Genomic DNA, 21,725 nt, shown 5'->3' with positions numbered 1-21,725 from the left:
TGAAGGGAGAATATTCAAAATATGAAGCTTGTGGTTTTATCCCTTTCAAAAGTTAATAAAATAGGGGAGAGAGTACCAGGCCTGGAGTCAGGAGGACCTGTCACTTTCTACCTGTGTGACCCTAGACAAGTCACTTAGCCCTGATTGTCTAGGACTTGTCACTGTTATGAACTAAGACAGAAGGTAAAAGTTTTTTAAAAAGTTAACAAAATGGATTTTTGTTTACTTGATTTCAGAGCAAAATTACTGTGCCGACATTGTGTTGCTATTTTATTTTAAGCGATTCTTCTATTTGTCGTAGATTGATACTGAGTTGTCAACACATTGAGAAAGATGGCAAAAGACAAAATAATATTATAATATTCACTTATGCTTAATTCAGCTTCCACCCTTATTCACATCATCCAAGCTTGACCCTTAGACAAATGCAAAAAACAGCAACATGAAAATTATTTACTGACGTCCTATATGGGTACAGAACATATACAAGCTTAGAGAAAGCATTTTCAACTCTAAAATTTTGAAATGAACTTTGAAAGTTTCTGATTTTTAAGATATACTAATTATTTCGATTTCATTTTAAATTTACAAACCAAATTCAAAGAATATAATATACAAGTCTGATCATAGCACTATCATCTTAAAAAACCTTTAGTAGCTACACACTGCTTTATAGAATACAAAGCTTTCCACAATTTGGTTCCTATGTTCCTTTCTGATTTTATTTCATGCCGTTGCCCTCCATGTTCTATATTCCAACCACACTGGATCATTAACTCTTCCCCTTTTTTTTGTATTGATAGTGTCACTACATCCTATACATTTGCACAGGTTGCCATTTCTGGAAAGTACTCTTTCCACAAAGGACTTTAAGGTCCCTTCCAGCTCTGTATTTTATGATCCTATGATATGTTTACTGAAGTTCTCTTCCTTCAAGGCTTTTGCCATTCTTCTCTATGAGGTCTTCCCGGATTCTCTCAGCTGAAAGTGATTGCTCCATCCTACTATTTCATAGAGTAGGTACTTAATGTTTATTGACTTTTCTAGTCTTATATTACAGTCATTTGTGAATAACTTTATTCTCCTATTGAACTGTAAAGTAGTTAAAAGTAACACATGTCATTTTTCATGCTGTATTCCAATGTCTAGCACAGTGCCTTGGACAAAGTAAACATGTAATAGAGCTTTGTTAAATCAAATAGTCTCATGGAAACCCATGGTGTGATACATAATTAGGGTAGAAGTTTGGAACAGTTGCTGCTGAGGTTTCTTCCATAGCTAAAGGTTTTATGATTCTTAGAAGTATGACATAATAAATGTCCACTAACTTGTTCCCAGCCATCTCCTTATCATACTGTCAGAATTCCAGCCATCTTCTTCATCTTCCCCAAGCATTGGATTCCACCCATCCACCCAAAGGTCCCCCAGCTCTAAATGGTGAGCTTTTTGCCTCATCCATTCTAGGAACAAGCCTTCATATGACACTTTTGTATATATAGATGTCCCTCTCCCTTCCTTTCAGTTCTTACATGCTGCATTTTCCAATTTGAATGCAAACTCTTTTAGGGTAAGAACTATTTTGCTTGCTTATGACTGTACTGTCAGTACTTGGCACACTGTAAGTGCTTAATAAATGCTTTAAGATTCTACAAATCTAATCTAAATCTGGAAGATTTCTCATTTTAAAATTTAATTGGGGGCAGCTGGGTGGCTCAGTGGATTGAGAGTCAGGCCTAGAGACAGGAGGTGCTAGGTTCAAATCTGGCCTCAGACACTTCCCAGCTGTGTGACCCTGGGCAAGTCCCTTGACCCCCATTGCCTAGCCAATACACAGTGTATTGACTCCAAGACAGAAGGGAAGGGCTCTAAAAAAAAAAATCAATTAATACAATTTGTTAATTATTCTATTTCCATTGAAAACCTAACTGAAATAATATAATACATTCATCGGACATCTTCAGCAGCTACACTCATTACAGATTTTCAACCAACTGACACAATCTACTGTGTACCTCCTCTCTGTGTAATACACTGTACTACAGATAAGCAGTAGAAAAAGACTTAAAACAATTGAATTCAAGGAACTAACAAGTTAATTAGGAGAAAAAGAGTCATACATAAAAAGCTAACAGTAGCAGATAGGAAATTTTAAATGCCAAACAAGTGGTTCGAGTTCAGACAGGGAAAGGGACCCTTGTAGCTTGGATTGTCAGGTGAAATTTCAGGGAACATATGAGACTTAGGCTAGCTAGGCTGTCATGGAAGGGTAGAATTTAAATAAGCAAAGAAGAGAGGAGGAGAGCAGTGTAGTCAGAGGGGAATAACAGAAAAGTCATGAGGTAAAAATGTATATGATCGGTAGGTTAATTCAACTGCAGCAGATATTTACTTAGAACAAAGTTAAAAAAAATAAAAGGCTAGGGAGTTAGGTTGGGTTTACACTTCATCCACCTCTATTTCTATGCCCTCTAAAGATATGAGCTTAGGGACATTATTTCTCTCAGCAACAATGGCAGGGTTCCCTACATTGCATGTAGTCCACTATCAATACTCTAAACAATGGCAATATGAAGGAAGAGGGAAGGACAAATTCCATGATTAGAAATGAAGCACAAAAAAAAGATAGACATTGCTGGAATTTTGTTTAAAATCATTAAAACCTTGGGAAATGTTGTCTACTACTCTCTACACTTTTGATTAGAACAATGCCCCATTTTAGCTGGCACCCAACATCCTGCTCCCAATCCACATCTGAATTAACCACATAGAACTATGTACCCTGATCAAAATGGTAATGGAAAGACACAGGCCTGATATTAAGGCTGAATACTCAACGTACTCCTATGTTCCAAGAAAAAGAAAAAAGGTTAAACTGAGAGTCTGCAGAGCAGCAAAGTATAATTCAAATTCAGACCCTTCCACAGTTACCCACTAATTGCTTCCTCATACTCATTTATGTCAGCCTCATCCTTCTTATATCCCTATCCCATTTTACCCTCCCCTTCGACTCTGCCTTCTGAGAAGTCTATTCTGTTGTTAACAAAATGTCCTTCACCTTGGACCTCTTTCTCTCCAGTTCCTTCCATATTTCCTTGCAACCATGAAAACCTGCTCCCTTCCCTCCAAGGACTGTATTCCTGGCAACACTCTGTAGTACTCGATATACCTTCTTCTCATTCAAACATACTGGACCAAGGGAGGAATATACTTTGTATTCTTCACTCATATTTGTGGAGTCTGTTCTTATTCCTGTCACTGAGCAAACCTCTTTTGCAGTTCAGTCAATAGATATATATGTTCGTAATGGTTGTATCTATCAGTCCTCCAATAATTGTTGCCATGCAGAAACTGGTTCTTTCCTTCAACTCCAAACTCTCCATTTATGATTAGAGTCTTAAATTTACATATGGCGTTCAAATAGCTTCCTTCCAATTCCATCAACTTCTTCAGCTCATGAGATATGAATAACTTCACCACACCTCAGTCATACAAAGAAATGGTTATCACCTAAGATCTTATGGTTTCTAGTGTTCTACCTTTCACTTTTAACTCTAAAATTCCTTTGTCCAATTTTCTTTCATTCCATTTTCCCTTAAGCTTCACTCATCCTAAACTTATTTGTCATCCTAATTATAAAGTCCATTCCACCTTACATTCCATTCTTACTGAAAGGTTTACTCTACCCTCTACCCTATTTTCCCAGATTATTACTTTCATTATGGCCCTACTCTCCTCCAAACATCTTGATCCTTAGCCATTACAACTATCCTTCACCTGGTTTTCCTGATTTCCTTCAATCTCACCTTTTATAAGAAATCTTTCCCAATCTCTCTTAAAGTTAGTGTTTAAAGGCAGCTAGGTGGCATAGTTTATAGAGTGCTGGGCCTGGTTTTAGGAAGATCTAAATTCAAATCTGGTCTCCAATACTTACTAGCTATGTGACTTTGGGCAAGTCACTTAACCTGCTTGCCTCAGTTTCCTCAACTATAAAATAGGGATGAGTGCCTACCTTGCAGGACTGTTAAAAGGACCAAATGAGATATAGTAGCCACTATATGCTTATTTAATTCTCTTTTCTTTCCTATATTCATTATTTCCTATTTATCCTATATATAGCTTGTTGGGACATAACTGTTAGCTCCTCTAGGGCAGGGATTGTCTTTTGCTTTTCTTTGTATCCTTAGTATAGTGCCTGGCACATAGTAGGCACTTAATATTTATTGACTATTTTTTAGAAAGCACTATATGTAAATGTTAGTTATTATATTTCATTTTGAGGGGCACATACATATCTACCTACAGTAAGGTAGACCAAAAATAACCTGAACAGCTGCAATTTTCTTTTTGTGCACTGATTCAATATAAAAACAATTATAGATACTAATTTGGGCAGACCTATGCTACTGACCACCATTTCTAAACATACCTTCATCAATGTCAGGAGGCAATCCACCCACAAAAACCTTGCGGGAATATCGTTCCACTCTTTCCCCATTTTGATGAGTGAAGCAGTGAGGTGACCCTAAGCCACTATGTAGGGGCTGATCCCCACGTCCATCATCCAAAAACCCATCTTCCATTGGAAACAGTGAAGATTGGCCTGGAAGAGAGAACATGAAAGATGCTAACAGAAAAAGTATCCAGGGCCCCACATATAAACCATATTAAAAGTCCTAATTAGACAAAACTACTGTTCTCATACTTGTTGGTCAGAAAATAAAACTGCTTAGATGTGCTCAAATTTCTATCACCTTACATTGTTAATTCTTTAAGAAAGGAAATGCAGAGTTATATATTAGGCTACTGAAATATTTCTCTAGCAACCAGAAACTCCAGCTGGGTTAAAACAAAATAAGAAGGGCACCTTTTTGTGAGTGGCTGGCACTAAATGGTTACTACGTTGCCAGAACTCCACAGATATTGCCAACACAGATGTGCCTCTTAAGTCCATCACTGAACAATTAGAACCTTGATCTGATGAAGTTCTTCAGAGATCTATCACATTTTTTAAAAATATACTCAATATCAAAAAATTTTTAAAAAATGAACAGCAAGTCAATTATTCAGATAAAGTATCTATTTTAATTTACCTTAATGGGATATAATCTTTGAGGAAGATCTAAATTTTACTGGGTCTGGCCTCACCAAATTAAGATTCTCTAGACAGCACTAAAGGAAAGGCTTCTGAGCTAAATTATTTAACTGTTTTTTTAATAAAAAATTTAATTATAAATGTGAATATTAAATTTATTGTCTGAAAATTACATCTTTTGGAACATATATGTGAAATTGGCAAAAGCAATGTCTAACATCTGTAATATTCACTTAAAAGTCAAGCAAAACATTTAACCACAAATTAAAAGTGCTGAAATAGAAAAAGCAAGATACATTACAAATAACTACAGTCAAGCTTTGTATTTGTCACTAGTAACTCTGGCAGAATACTGTTAGGGGTTATATAATAAATTTATTGATGGACTATTCCTAGTATTGCCACAAGCATGCTCTCATTGTTGAAATGTCCCATTGTCCTTTTGCAACAAATGTTGTTTTCCTTTTAATTTCCTATGTGTAAATTTATATTGTATGTGAATCCTTGTTAACAATCTATCACATAAAACCTGCTCTCTAGAGATATTTATGTATCAAATAACTACCACTTTCTTTTAGTAATTCCCAGTGTTTTTTGGTCCTTTTATATGTTCACACAATTAAACTAATTATTTAATGCCATATTAAAAATCCAAATTAGAGATAACAAATATCAGCATAGTCACTTCAATTCTTCCAAGAAAAATTTCTTTAAATTTGTTAATTTACTGATATTTCTGGATATTTTTCAAATGCTAACATAGCAGTATTCAAGTCTGAGATTTACTTCATAGTTCAAGAATAATTTGTTCAGCTCTTATTTTAGAAACCAAGGATTATGAAAGGATAAAAAAGTATTTTAAAAAATAATTAATTGGGCTGGGCATGGTGGCATACACCTATAATCCTGGTTACTAGATAAGAGTAGTGGATCACTGGAGCTCAGAAGTTTGAGGGGCAATGGGCTAAAGGCAATTGGGGTGTCCCCACTAACCATGGCATGAATATGGTAAGCCCTCTGAAAGAGGGGGTCATCAGACTGCGTAAGGAAAGGCCTTAGGTCAGAACTGGGTCAAAACTCCCATGCTAATTAGTAATATGACCAGGTCAATGAGTTCAGGCTGTACTTCCTGCCTGGGCCAGACAGGGAGACCTAGTCTCAAAAAACAAACAAAACAAGAAAGGCACGCGTGCACCAATTTATGAAATTGCATATTGAATCAACTATAACAGTACTGGAGAACATCTTTTCATATATTTCAGACATTGTATGACAAGGATGATATTAATTTCCATTTTGTAGCATAGGTTTTAGATACTTTGCACATCAACTCATGCAGAGGAGTAGAAGGCAAGAAAAGATTGAACCTAAGATATAACAGAGTTCAGAGTATGGCCAGTGGAGTATTGGAGCTGCTTCAAAAGCCTACTGTTAAATTTTCAGCATGAGCATTTGCACTTCGGAAATTGCCAAACACATTACAAATCAGGGACTGATTTACTGTTTTTGTTGACTTCTAGACTTAAGACAATGGAAAAATTAATAATGCAGATTAAATTTAAACATACACATATATTTGGAGAACTAGCAGTTTAACATTTAACAGTATTATCTGACAGCAAGATGAAATTTACTGAAATATCTCAATGTCCTTTTAGGATTTCAATGCACAGTTTTAAAAAATCTAATCACTATGTTCTTTTAGAAAAAGTGTCATTGAATATACTGTTTTTCTCTCTGAAAGTAAACAGCTTTGAGCTGTTAAAAACTTACTATATTAAAGATTAAGTTTATTTTCCCTTTAATTGCTGATTAAAGGAAAGTAAAAATAAAGAAATATAAGGATAATAAATCAATCACTTTTATAATCAGTACTTTGCTATTCAGTTTTATATAGTTAAGTTAATTTACAAAAAATGTTCTGTCTCATATATTTCTACAGTACACAAACTACACTTAGATCAAAATTGTTTCCCTTTATTTATAGATTTCTAGGAATTATGTAAATTTAGTGATTTGTCATACAACTTAAACATTAGAAAGTTAAAAATTGTAATGTTACCTCGCCTTCGCCCATATGTCCTTGCTGCATGTCAAATGAGAAAAAAAAAACAACCTTTCAAACATTGTTATAAGTTTCAAGTGTGGTTTCATCTCATGACTTCTGAAATTGCCATAAGTTTGACCGTATTTCTCACTCCTTGGCTGCAGTATCTTGAATCATTTTGAACATTAAAATGCAAATTTAGGCATTATTTTTTTAAATAAACATTTTTTTAAACAACAAAGTCACACCACTCTAATCCCCTACCCCCAAAAGGCTCTAACACATGTTAAAAAAAAAAAAGTCAGCATGTCTTCAGCATTCTCTGCTATGATAATCAGATATCCATGTTAGAATTAAATGTATTCTTAATACTGATCTTTCATTAGCCACAGTTCCCTGCTTACCAGCAATTTAGTGATACTATAATACTTTATTCATATTTACTGTTATGACAGATACTCAGCAATTTTAATATGTAACCATAACTAGCTTTCAGGTGACTAATGGGAAGACAATACTGATAACGCCAATGCTCAAACCATCTCCAAATTTAGTTTTATGCAGTAGTTTGAAATTTTATGCTTCATCAAGCCTACAACCATACATAACTAGAATCGAGTAAGTTTCAAAGTTTTAAATTTTATCTCAAAAAGACTTGCAAAGCAAGTTGGCCAGAAACAGATAAGCAGATCCTATATAATAGAATTAATATCTATGAGTCCTTCTACAAGTTATTGGGGGGGGGGGGTAAGAATTTAACCTTTGTTTAAAGATTTTGAAAAAGATGGGGGTTGGAGGAAATAGTCTCCCAAGATGGCCCATTGCACTATGTGATAACTATATTTTTTGGAAGGGGGAGATTGCTTTTCTCTTTGATATCTTACCTAAAACACTGATAGTACTGGCAAACAACACTACAATTTAATCTACTTCCAACAACCACCATGAAACTTTTCCAGTGTACCTCAGAGCATGAGGCAGCTTTTACCATTGGTAGTGGCAAGACCTTTAATTCATTCGGGCAACAGGGCAAGTCTGGGAATGTAGGAATGTTATTTAAGAATATTTAGGAACTACATTCTCAGACTTTGGCTATGTCCATATAAACAATAGACAGGTTTTTATTTCCAGGTAGCTAGTAAATAATATCAAATAAGATAATCTTAAAAGGTACTAGGAGGTACCAAGACAACGAAAGATAAAAATATCACTCATGATAAAATTCATTTTCTCCCATGGAAAGATGATGCTGGGTTTTGTTTTGTTTTGTTTTATTTTGTTTTATCAGCAGAACCATTGTCAATAAAAGAAATAGTTCAAACAAGTTAAAATAAAATGTGACCCAAAAGGTTAAATTTGAAGATAAATACAACACCAGGAAGATCATTTCTATAGAGAGTAAAGTATAAACTAATATTAAACTTTTGAACTCCATAAAAAAAATTAGTAAAACTACATAAGTTACTAGATTAAAAATTGGAGTTAAATTCTGCCACTTTATTATGCATCATAATATTTAGCTTTGCCCTATTTTGCCTATCTCAATTTAATCCAAAAAGATAATGTTTATGAAATGTCTGGCAATAATTTTTTTTCAAAAATAATCATTCATTCCAAACTCATGACTGTCAAGTGTTTCTTCTCTAACAGGAAGTAATGCCAGTCAAGCAAATAGAAAGGCTGATGACATACTTGTATCCTATTAAGTACTTATTTGCTTTGAAAAACTATTTTTTGGGGGAGGAAGTATTCTTGTTAAATGTCATCTGAAAAATTCTGCTCAAGAAAAGTACCGATAGTAGAAAAAATTCTTCCTCTTAGTCAAGCAATTTGATTTTGGCAATAACAATGCCTGATATTTAATATGAATTTATATCATGCTTAAGAATTGATACTTTCTATTCTATTGCTTATAAAATTATCTAGTGATAATTGGCAATTTGCTGACAAACAGGACATCACCACAAAATAAATACCAAAAAAAAATCTCAAATTAAGTTTTGTTATGAATTATTTTGTAGTCAGTCAATAAATATATATTTGGTCCCTACTATGGCCAAGCATTGTGCTAAGGGATACAAAGAAAGGCAAAAGACAATCCCTGCTATCAAGAAGCTCACAGTCTAATGGAGGAAACAATATGCAAACAACTCTGGACAACAAACTCTATATGGGATAAAATGGAAATAATCAACAGATGGAAGGCACTAGAATTAAGGGGGATCAGGAAGGCTATCTTTAGAATTTGAGCCCTCAGCTAGGACTTGAAGTAGGAAGTGAGAGATGAGGAGGGAAAATATTTCAGACACTAGGAGAGCCAGAGAAAATGCCTGGATTTGGGAGATAGAGCATGTTGTTTGACAAACAGCAAAGGCAGCTAGGTAGTATAGTGGATAAGATGGGAAGATTCATCTTCCTGAGTTCAAATCTGTGTGACCCTGACTCTGCACAAGTCACTCAACCCTATCTGCCTCAGTTTACTCATCTGTAAAATGAGATGGAGAAGGAAATGAGAAACCAGGAAAATCTCCAATTGGGTCATGAAAAGTCAGACATAACTGAAATAACTAAATAATAAGAAGGAGGCCAGTGTCATTGGATCATAGAATACGTGATATGTATAAAATATAAAAAGACTCAAAAGGTAGAAAGCAGTCAAATTATGAAGGCCTTTAAAAAACAGAGTATTTTATTGTACACAGAGACGGATACACTGTGGTACAATAGAAGGTAATGGACTTCTCCATTGGTGTCAATGCAACGTCCCTGAACAATCTGCAGGGATCTAAAAAACACTATCCACAAGCAGAAGATAAACTGTGGGAGTAAAAACACCAATGAAAAGCAACTGCTTGACTACAGGGGTTGAGGGGATATGACTGAGGAGAGACTCTAAATGAACACTCTAATGCAGATACCAACAACATGGAAATGGGTTCCAATCAAGAACACATGTGATACCCAGGGAAATCGCACGTCAGCTATGGGAAAGGTGGTGGGAGGGGGGGAGGGAAGAAAAGAAAATGATCTTTGTTTCCAATGAATAATGTATGGAAATGACCAAATAAAATAATGTTAAAAAAGAAAAAAAAAAGAAAATAAAATAAAAAACAGAGGATTTTATATTTGATCCTGGAAGTGATAGAGAGCCTCTAGAGTGTACTTAATTGTTGGGGGGGGGGGGGGAGTGGAGGAGTAGTGTGTGTTTGTTTTCTCTTTAATTGCTTATTAAAGGAAAGTAAAAATAAAGAAATATAAGGATGATAAATCGATCACTTTCATAATCAGTACTTTGCTATTAGGTTTTATATAGCTAATTTAATTTACAAAAATTTTTCTGATTCATATATTACTACAGTACACAAACTAAACTTGGGAAAGGGGGAGAGGGAGAAGGAGAAGGAGAGGGAGAGGGGGGGGCAATGAGAGACAAGAGGGAGAGGGAGAGAAACCTTTGACAGCTAAATGGAAGATGGAGTGGGAAGAGTTGTGAACATATTCAGGCTATGATACCTACTCTTCACCTCAGCCCTCTCCCTTTCCCTGCCTCCAATCAAAGTAGACAAAGGTAGAAATTCTAGTACAAAGATTCTTCTTAAATGTGAAGAGCAAAAAGAACTTTCACTAAAATAGTCCAAAGAAATCACTCTTCAAGAAGGATGCAAAAACATTGGTGTGGTCAAGTAAATAAAATTATAGATTTGAACTTGGGAGCTGAGACAGATTACCTGCTACTCTTTCATTTTACAAATTTCAATTTATATTGAATAAATAATAAACTGAGGCCCAGAGAAATCATTTACCTAAAGTTCCACTGCTTAGAAGTGGCAGAGAAGAGATAAAAACCTTCTGACATCAAGTTCAGTGCTTTGTCCATTATGCCATTCTATCTTAGGAAAAGAAAGTGACTAACTAGAAAGTCAGAGATGCCAATTAATTACAGAACAAAACTACAAATATGGAAAGAAAAGACAAATGAGACACAATGTCATTTTAAAAAACAGCATGACCAAAGATACACTGAATTCCTTGAAAATAAAAGCAATTATTTTACAGAAAATGTCCAAATGAAGCTCATTATTTAAAGGTACCTAATGTTGAATCCTTTCATAAAGCAAACATCTAATTAAGTGGGCTCATAATGCACCTATATTATATGTTTAAATGTTTGGATTCATGTACTTGGCTTCAAATGAAGTATAAATCTATTAGTTTACTGCTCTGATGTTTCATGAGCAAATCATACCAAAGTGTCATCAATAAAGGTAAGACATAAAATAATTAGTAAAGCTCTACTTGTTTGAGAGATCATAGAATTAAACTTTGGAGTAATAATTACCATCGCATATATCAGTGATGGCAAATCTTTTCAAGAGGGAGTGCTAATCCCTGCCCCCACCCCCCAGACCAAGTGCTGTGCCCACCGTGCCCAGAGACCTTGTGCTGTGCCCTTCCCCTCACTGAATGTTGGGCATGCCCATCCCCTCCCCCATTACCCCACACAGGGGAGGGAGGAAGCATTCCCATCAGGCTGCTGGGCAGAGGGGAAGATGAAGTAAGGATCACTCTCAGCATGTAGAGAGGGGGAGGGGAGTGGCCCCAGCACTCCCCTCCCCTCCAGCTCTGAGGCCCTCTGAGGCCTGCAAGCTGCCCAACCTTACCCACTGTACACTCCCATTGACTGCTGGGCAGAGGAGCGGGGAATGTGAAAAAATGCCATTAGACACAGTGGAGTGGGGGAGGGGAGCAGTTCCATCCAAGGCCCTCTGCCTTGGTGTGGTCAAGTAAATATAATTATAGTAAGGAAGAGGGGGGAAGAGACCCACAGAGAGTGCTCTGTGTGCCAACTTTGGCACCCATGCCATAGGTTTGCCATCACTGGCATATAATATATTCTGTCCACTCTATCTCTTATGATTAGGTTACAAGATCTTTGAGGGCAAAGATCATTTTTGATCTTTACATTTAACTCAAAAGCAGGGGTTCTTAACATGGGATTTGCCAACTTGGTTTTAAGATATGTATATTTTTAACTAAATTTAATATAATTGATTCCCTTTGTAAATTTATATATTTTATACATTTAAAAACACAATTCTGAGAAGGGGTCCATAGGTTTCACCTACTTGCCAAAGGGATCTGTGGAAAATTAATAATAATTTGTACCCGTTTTGGGGCCCCTCCCAAAACATACTTCTCTTTTTGTCTAGTTCTTTTGTCTGTGTTAAGGATGGGCAGATTGAAAACCAATTCTTTGTTTTATTTGTTAACACGGATTCTCTTATGTAATGAAGTCAGTCAGTTTGTTCCTATTATGTTGGGCAAGAGAGGGAAGAGAAACTACTGGTGTCCAGAAAACCAGATTCTTTTCCTGATGGAGATCTGGGTCTTTCAATCAGAGAGGCTCTGGAAAGGAACATCACAAAGATCAAGGAGACAAGGAAGCTGGCTCCTTTTTTTCTGGAACCTGATGCTCAGGAGAATGAAATCTGGCTCTGGTCTGGCTCAGCCTGTTCATGGAGTAGATGGCCAGTCACATAGCTCATGCTTTTTATCTTTTTCTCTAACCCACTTTTTGTTATTTAATAAATAATTATAAAATTAAGATTAAAATTCCAGAAAATTTTAATAAGTTCATAACAGTAAAAAAAGATTAGGAACCTCTGCTTTAGAACATCAGAACCAAAACAGGCTCAATAAGTTCCTGTTGGTTGAAATTATCCTGGTTTTGAATGGACTTTTTCCAATAAGTTTCTAACCCATGCTTTGACATAATTAACCCATTTCATGTAATGAAATACAATTTAATGCTTAACCTTAAAGTGATATTATTAATTTTCTCACAGCAACAAATATATTTACTCAATGCTTTAAAAAGTTCTGAATAAGATTTTATATAACAGTCAATTTTGTAGAGGAAACTAAACAGAAAAACAACAAAATGCCCCCCCCCCACACACAACTAAGAATGATTGCTTTTGCACAGAGGTAGAAAGAAATCTTATACCTTCAAGGCAATACTATATAAAATATACTATGCAAAAAAAAGTTCATTTCATTCTGGTCCTTCTGGTATTACCTGGTATTACTTCAAAAAGTATTCCCAACTTCACAAAGGCATTATGTAATTTCTCTCTAGGGCAAGATAAAAGCCAGATTCCTTAGTGAGGTCCAAACCAGACCCACTGAGATTAGCCAAACACATTCTATAGAATCAGAGTTGGAAGAAGCTTTACCTGAGTTATGTTTGACCTGAATCTCCATAGCATGAAAGAGTTGTAAACACTTTATAGTAGTCTGGGGTTTTTTTAGGTTCTTGAAATCCTTTTCCTTTAAGACTTTACAGTACCACCTTCTCTATGATCATGTCCAGCTGAAAGAGGTATGTTCCTTCTTCAAATTTAACTGGGGACAGCTTGATTCTCTCCCTTGACAAAATCAGATTCTGTTCTACTCCACTTACTCGTATAAATTTAATATGCTTCCATTAGACTGTGAGGTCCTTCAGAGCAGAAGCTTCATCAGTTTGTATCTTTGTAACCTCAGTGCCCAGCACAGTTTAAATATAGAACTTTTAGTAAACATTTGGTGAATTTAAATGTATACAGAATCACTTTCAAAATGCTAAGTCTCACAGTTGGCTAATTTTACTTACATAATTTTTAAAAAGAAACTCTTACCTTCGATCTTGGAATTGATACACAGTATCAATTAATCTTATACATTGATACACAGTATCAATTAATCACTTAAACTCAGTTGCCTAGCTCTTAGAGCTAGTTTAAGTGATTTGCCCAGGGTCACACAGCTAGGAAGTGTCTGAGGTCACATTTGAACCCAGTAATGTCTCCAAGCCCATCATCCTATCCACTGGACCTATACTAATCATCTCTCACAGAAATACAAAAAGATATTTGAAAATACCTGGAAAGTTTAAAGTTCTTATGTAGCTAAAAGCAAAGGGAAAAAACTCATCCATGCAATAAATCATATTCGACTTGTTCTTCAATATTCTTTTTTCAAAACAACACAGAAACAAGTGGAATGATACCTGCACTGTATAGCAACATGCCCAACACTGCCTTTAATTGTTTCCATATGATGGTCATTTGCTTGGAAACTAATGATTAAGTCCATGAGAGAGAAAAAAGTACTTTGATATCTTTTATGTGCTCATATTTAAACCTAGCATACAACATAAGCTGCTGAAGGCTATAAATTACAATGCAAGAAATAGAAACTAAATCACATCATTGAATCTCAGAGACCAAGTAGTCTGATCCATATATGTGCAAGAACCCCATCTATAATATCCATAATAAGTGATCATATCAAGTCTTTCTTTGAAGACCTTTAGTGAAGGAGAATCCAGAAGTGGCCTATAGCACTTTTGAATAATTAATATTAGGAAGTTTTTCTTATTATCTCAAGACCTAAATCTGCTTCTTGACAACTTAATACTGATTGCTTCTAGCTTCTGCCCTCTGGAGCCAAGCAGAACAAATATAATAAGTCTTCCACATGACAATCTTTTAATTACTTGAAGGTAGCCCACCTTCTCTTTTCCTGGCTAAACATCAATCAAGAGGCACTTATTTAATGCCTACTTTGTGCCAGGCACTCTGCGAGGTCCTTCCTCTCAAGGAGCTGAATATTCCTAATTCTTTCAACTGTTCTTCTAATGGTATTGTTTTGAGCTCCTTCAACATCTTGACTGCTTCCATTTGGATGCACTTCAGCTTTTTCAAATGTTATAGAAAAAAACTTTACCCCTTCAGCCTCCCCCCCCCCCAAATCAATACATGAAAAGAACACCGACTATTCCATATTTTCATTAAACAAAAGAATTGAGCTTAAAATGAAGCTTGAAAGACTTAGAATCTAAGGAAAAATTTAGAGAACAGCAGCTATAAATTAAGAGGATCACCTTGGAATTAATTTCTCAAAAATACCTTACAAACAGAATAAATTCTTTGGTTTCCCTAAAAACCCTTTGATGACTAGATATTACTTCTGTTTTCATTGCCTCTGGGCAACACAAACTACAATATTCATGGTCCCATCTCCTTCCCTATTCAAAATTCTACAAACACCATCAACACCTCTAGTTCATGTAAAATTCTATGACTCAAATAATATTAATTCTAGGTTTCCTCAGAATCTATATAGTTTCTACTAATCTATGCCTTTATAATTCCTATATGGCTTTTCTCAAACTAAAAGAAACCCTTCCTCTTTAAGCAGATCTACTGTTATAGTCAACAATATAGGTTAAGCTATGTTCAATTCATACAGGCAAATTCCTCAATTGACAAATGGTCAAAGGATATGAACAAGCAATTTTTGGATAAAGAAATCAAAGTCATCAATAATCATATGAAAAGATGTTCTAAATCAATCTTGATTAGAGAAATGCAAATTAAAATAATACTGAGGTATCTATCACCTCACACATATCAGATTAGCTAATATGGCAATAAATAAAAGTGGAAAATGTTGGACAGCATGCGGCAAAATTGGAACACTAATGCATTGCTTGTAGAGCTGTGGACTGATCCAATCATTATGGAGGGCAATTTGGAACTATACCCAAAGGGCTATAAAAATACCCTTCAATTTGGTAATGCCACTACTGGGTCTGTATCCCAAAGAGATAATAAAAAAGGGGGAAAGGACTGACTTATACAAAAATATTTATAGCTGCTCTTTTTGTGGTGGCAAAGTATTTGAAACTGAGGGGATGCAATGATCTGGGAAAATCTTGAAAGACTTATGATGGGGAATGAACTTTTTTTTTTCCTTTCCAGAGAAAAAACTGTTGTAGTTGTCTTTCACATCAGTGTATCTGTGGTTTTATTTTGGAATTTTGGTTATGTATGAATGTGCTCTTACAACAATGACCAATATGAAAGTGTGATTTGCATGACAATAAAAATTTATACAGGAAAACCACATAAAACATTAAATGGTTCCACAAAAAGATAATCTCTTATAATATAAATTCCATAATAATAGTGACATGTGGGTGCCTAACCATCCATAATAGTACTAAGAGTAGGTTTTTGTAATTTTATATTAAGATTTATCTAACAATGTTATGGAATGCTCCTCAGGTCATTCCCCTAACTGATTTTATTGATGTAGCATAGAGCAACATTCTCAACACTACCCTTAAAGCTTACGATGGTAGCCTTTAAGATACATATAGTATCTGAGGATTCAATGAATTTAGGAAATTGAGGCAGAGAGGGCAGTTATGTGATCTGATAAAAAGTTACAAAGGTGGTTAGCATTAAATGGCATTGGGCATGACCACATCTTAATTGGGGATGTTTAGGCTCAAAGAAGTTCTAAGAATCATAGGTCACTGAGTTTTTGAGGTTCTTAGCTATAATTTGTTTTTTAAATAATAAAGATACATAAATATGAAAAATTGTTGTTCAGTCATGCTAAAGTGATATCTGACTCTTTATGACCCCTTTTGGTGTTTTCTTAGGAAAAATACTGAAGTAATTTCTTATTTCCTTCTTTAGCTCATTTTACAGATGAGGAAGTGAAGCCAAGATGGTTATATGGCTTGCCCAGGGTCACACAACCAGTAAATGTTTGGGGCCAGACTTGAAGTCAGGAAGACTCATATGATCACATCGCTATAAAAATAAAATTAAACTAATGATATAAGATCTAGCTTTTTTGTATAGCATCAGTGTTGATTATAAGATGAAACTATTGAAAATGATGTTGTTGAAAATGATTTCTATGGTTCCTTTCAACCCCAAATCACATGAACTCCTATAAACCCAAAGCCCATGTCAACAAGCCCTTCACCATGAAACTAATGTTAGGATTAGGTAGGGTAAACAAGTATCGTAATCTAACATAAAAATGTTAGGACAGCTATGTTAGAACTACAAGAATAAAGGATAGAAGAGAGCAAACATTTATTAAGAACCTATGTCCTAGGCCCTGTACTAAGAGTTTTACAAACATTATTATTTCATTTGAAAGTCAAGTGTTTCCAACATAAGATGAGTGGCATAGGAAGCCAAGGTACCCCCCAAAGCTAGCAGTATCAAGGGGAAAATATTTTAATAGAAAATAATCAGCTGGTTTGTTTAAAAACTCCACTACAAAATAAAACATAGACACTATGAGATATAACAAAAGCTAATTTCCATTGATCTTAGTGATTCTTGATTTATAGAATGAAATACTTTGCCTCATTTTATCCCCACACGATCCTGTAAGGTGGATAGTGCAAGTATTTATAATCCTGATTTTACAGATAAACAATCACTCATTAAGTATTTTTTTAAGAAACCTACCATGTGTCAAGTACTCTGCTAAGAAGAAACTGGAATGGGCCAAGGAAACTTTGGAATTAAATGACATGCCTAATGTCAGAGATTGGAATCTTCACAGACTGGATTCAAACTCATGTCATATATTTCAAAATCCAATGCTTTTTCTAAAACTGTCTTCTTGTAATAAGAGGTGGTAATTAAATAGCACTATAGAGAGAGATAGAAACAATACCTGTGGTTTCTTTCATTAGGTTTTTTTCTTTTTTTAGACTCCCAGGTGAGGAAACTCCTTCTACTGATGCAGGTAAGTACTTTCTCTGTATCTTACAAAGTTTCCCAGAACATTGAGTGGGAAAGGTCAAAATGTGCCAAGTATGAAAAAAAATGAAGGCTTATGCTTTGACAATGATACAAGTGTAATATTCAGCTTCTAAATAACAAAGAATTGTTAACAATTCTATGCAATCTGGTGTTAAAAAATGTGATATCATATGAAATCATATATGTGAAATCTAGAAATATTACAAGAATGATGAAACAATTACTTCAATACTTCAGGGAATCTTTGATTTCATCAGTGCAGGCATTACTTCCTCCAACACAGAGAGCAAATACTCAAGTCATCATGAGTGGCTGTTGTGAACTTTAGATGAGAAAACAGATTACTTGGTAGCCCACCTTTTAGCAAAGAGCACTGTACTTTTTACTGCTTCATCTTCAGTGGACTGGACTATAGATACAGGTTGATACTTAAAGTTCTCCACTTTATAAGCCCTTAATGAGCTTGTGCCCTGCTGGCACAGACTTGGAGAAATCAGTCTAATCATATTACTCTTCTTTTTAGAGTTACCCTGAGTAAGCTCCAGTGGCTTCCTATCACCTCTCCAAGATCAAATATAAAACCTTATTGGGGTTTTAAATCCTTTCATAAACTGACCCTTTCCTATATTTCTAATCTTTTTAAACTTTATTCTCTCCACATACTCTATGATCCAATAGTGCTGGCCATTTTACTATTCCTTGATAAGACACTTTCCTGACCATCTGTATTTTCACCAACTATCCTTCAAAACTGGAGTTCCCTCCATCCTCATCTCTGCTTCCTGGCAGCTAAAACCCTTCCTTCTGCAAGAAGCCTTTCCTTATCCCCTTGAATGACCTACTTTGGAGATGACCTCCAATTCATCTGGTATATATCTTGATTGTACATAGTTTACATATTATCTCCTCTATTATAATATGAGCTCCTTGAGTATAAGGAGTGTTTTGCCTTTGTTTGCATTCCCAGATCTTAGGGGCCTGGCACATAGTAATCCTAAATATTGTTTAATCACTTCGATTTATCTCATATTATTTTGAAGGGAAAGGCATGTTACTTTCTTGACATTTAATGTTCAATGGGTTATGAGATCACAAATCTACATGAACTTTTAATAACAGTAATATTTATATAACACTTTAAAGTTTACAAAATTCTTTACATATATTATTTTATTTGAGCCTCACAACAATCCTGTGAGGTACATAGGACAACTATTACTATCCCTATTTTTACAGATGAGGAAACTGTGATGAGGGGGCTCTGTGAGCCTGTGACTTGACTTGATAAAGTTACATAATTTTAACAGCACAACAGGATTCAAATCCAGTTGTTCTGGCCTTTAAGTTCTGCAATCTATCCACTACACCATGTTGTTTTCTTAGAGTGTTTAGCAGTAAGTATTAAGCAGTGATTTTTGATAATAAGATTTTCTATATATATATTCCTCATTTTAGACACCGTGAATTACAACAAAACTGTGTTTCATCATGAGACACGAAGAAATTTAGGGCTTCAAGGTGCCTTAAAAATTAGCTAGTGTGAGGGGGCAGCTGGGTAGCTCAGTGTGTTGAGAGCTAGGCCTAGAGACGGGAGGTCCTAGGTTCAAATCTGGCCTCAGACACTTCCCAGTTGTGTGACCCTGGGCAAGTCACTTGACCCCCATTGCCTAGCCCTTACCACTCTTCTGCCTTGGAGCCAATACACAGTATTGACTCCAAGACAGAAGGTAAGGGTTTAAAAAAAAAAAATTAGCTAGTGTGACTCATAAGAAAATTGAAGTTGAAATTCAAAATCAACATGTTGAGCACCTATTTTGTCAAAAAGCACAGAGAGCCTACTTTTCTACCAATAGGTTACACAGCTAATAGAGGAATCCCCAAATCCTAAATTTCTTTTTACACACAAATCCATTGTGTCACATTACCTTTGTTTTTTTTAATTCCTAATCAAAAGGAAACTAGATCTATAATCAACTAATGGAACTAGAAAGTCATGGTCCATAAAGAAGAAATGACAAGAAACTAGGACTAATATTTTAGCTACCATCATTTTACTAAACATCAAATCAAAGTCAGGAACTTCACAAAGCAGATAAAACAACCAGTTCCAGTCCTCCAAAAGCTAGTGGTTTTTAACATAAGAAAATGTAAACTAAATGTTAGATACATAAATTATTTTCAGTTTCTTTATCGAGAGTTCCCTAAGCCAATGAAATCCCAGATCAGGTCTTCTCTTCCCTCCCAAAAATCTTGTACATTCTGCATAACCAATGGAGTAAGTATAAAAAGAGAATTTGGTGAGCAAGGAAAAGAAAGCAAGTAAAGGAGAGTCTGAGAGAAGGCTCACAGAAAGATATGAGATAATTGCCAGATTGGGATCTGTGCCCCCATGTTTTTGCTTCTACTTTTTCCTATGTCTGGGATGTTCTTCTAATATCCTAAAATTTAATAGCTAGCATTTATAGAAATCCTTAAGAGTTTTTAAAGTGCTTTACATATATTACTTATTTACCTTGTTTAATTTCTACCCATCCTTTAACATCCAATTCAAATACAATTTACTCCATGAAATCTTCCTGACTGTTAAAGGTCCTTATTATAAAATACTCTATATTATATTTATCTTTGTTTATTTCTTAGGTACTGTTAGTCTTATTTTAAAAACTGCATTTCCCCCAACACCTAGCACAGTGTTCTACAACAAGCACACAATATTCGTTAAATGAATAAAAGATGGCTTAATGAAAATATTGAGTATATTCACTCATGAGTAGTAGCTAATAAAGGTCTCATGTTAAGATAAGATATACATTGGAAAGTCATTACTAGATCTTAAGGAGAGAGGCATGCATGAATTACAAGGATTCACTTTTTTATTATTAAGTAAAATTTTAAGTTGTCATTGCATCTTTCTTCCAAATAATTAAACATATATGAAATGTTTTAAAATACATGATAAATGTATCCCCAAAAAATAGAAGCAATTTTATTTTTGGTTCAAACCTGTGATTTTTCTGGCATAGAAAAAGGAAAACAAGGAAATGCCACAGTTCTTAATGTAATTCTCTAAGAATACAATTGTCTTCTCCCTATCCTCAATTTATTCCTTATAATCTACAGGTTCAGATGAAATAAATAACATGTAGTGTTTTTCACTCTTCTAGAATAAAGAAGAATCATACTTTCATTAAAAACAAGATGTAATGCTCTGGAACACAGACCTATATGCATTTTTAGCCAACCCCTCCCCCACTTCCAAGGCCTGCACTTTAAAAAAAAAAAAAGAAAGAGTGTTATCCAGGAGGTAGAATTAGGATTCTGCTACTGATCCCTGAGACATTCCCTAGTTCTCGAGCCATCAGGTTCTATAGGTTTTCTGCTATACTATTTTTACCTCTTTATTTGGGAACTTTGCCTCTATGCAAGGTATAGGTTCGAAAGGGCTGTGTCAGGATGAGGGAATTTCCTCCAGGCTTTAGGGTTATTTTAAGAATCTGCTGTACCCAAATAGCTTCAACTAAGCAAGTATACAGCTAAGCGTCTATTTCTGTAGAGAGTAGAAGCTGAGGGTCAGATGAGGCCTTTCCTTCTTTTCTCAAAAATCTTGTACTCCATATGTATTTAGGAGATGACTCATCAAGAAACCACCTCTTCCTCAAGTCCTTTATGGGATATAGAAAGGGAAAAGATAGTCTCTGCTCTTCTTGGGTTTTGTTTTTCATTTATAAAGGTCTGAGTCCTAAAAGTTGCTACAGGATTTTGACTGGGTTAAAAATGAAAGTTAACAAGTAAATTCACGTGAATTTTTGTATTGTCCTTCCCTTTGGAGATTATCCAATAATAGTTTAGGTTACAGTTCATAACCTTCAAATGTTCAAAAACATCACCTCATAAATAAAACCTTATATCTACCTAACACATTATTATTAGGTAATTATTTTTCATAACTTAACCCTTACAT

The 21,725-nt window shown here is 35.1% G+C and overlaps 1 protein-coding gene across 9 annotated transcripts in view; it reads right to left on the bottom strand.

Annotated features, from left to right (window-relative positions):
- CPEB4 (cytoplasmic polyadenylation element binding protein 4) overlaps nucleotides 1-21,725 on the bottom strand; it is a 77,865-nt gene that overhangs the window by 10,660 nt on the left and 45,480 nt on the right. For 4 of the 9 annotated variants that reach the window (XM_056811587.1, XM_056811588.1, XM_001370603.4 and 1 more), the window contains 2 exons: nucleotides 7,155-7,178; nucleotides 4,427-4,600 (listed from right to left, as the gene is read on the bottom strand). The exons of 2 other annotated variants lie outside the window; for them this stretch is intronic. In XM_056811587.1, the coding sequence (XP_056667565.1) occupies nucleotides 4,427-4,600; nucleotides 7,155-7,178 (198 nt within the window). The remainder of the gene's footprint in view (nucleotides 1-4,426; nucleotides 4,601-7,154; nucleotides 7,179-21,725) is intronic. 3 more of the 9 variants (XM_056811589.1, XM_007474028.3, XM_007474030.3) reach the window with 1 other exon arrangement.

This window comes from Monodelphis domestica, chromosome 1, assembly GCF_027887165.1.
Source record: "Monodelphis domestica isolate mMonDom1 chromosome 1, mMonDom1.pri, whole genome shotgun sequence".
In the NCBI taxonomy this organism is placed as follows: Eukaryota; Metazoa; Chordata; class Mammalia; order Didelphimorphia; family Didelphidae; genus Monodelphis; species Monodelphis domestica.
Note: the sequence above shows the minus strand (reverse complement) of the source record. Positions and strands in the feature narration are given on the sequence as shown.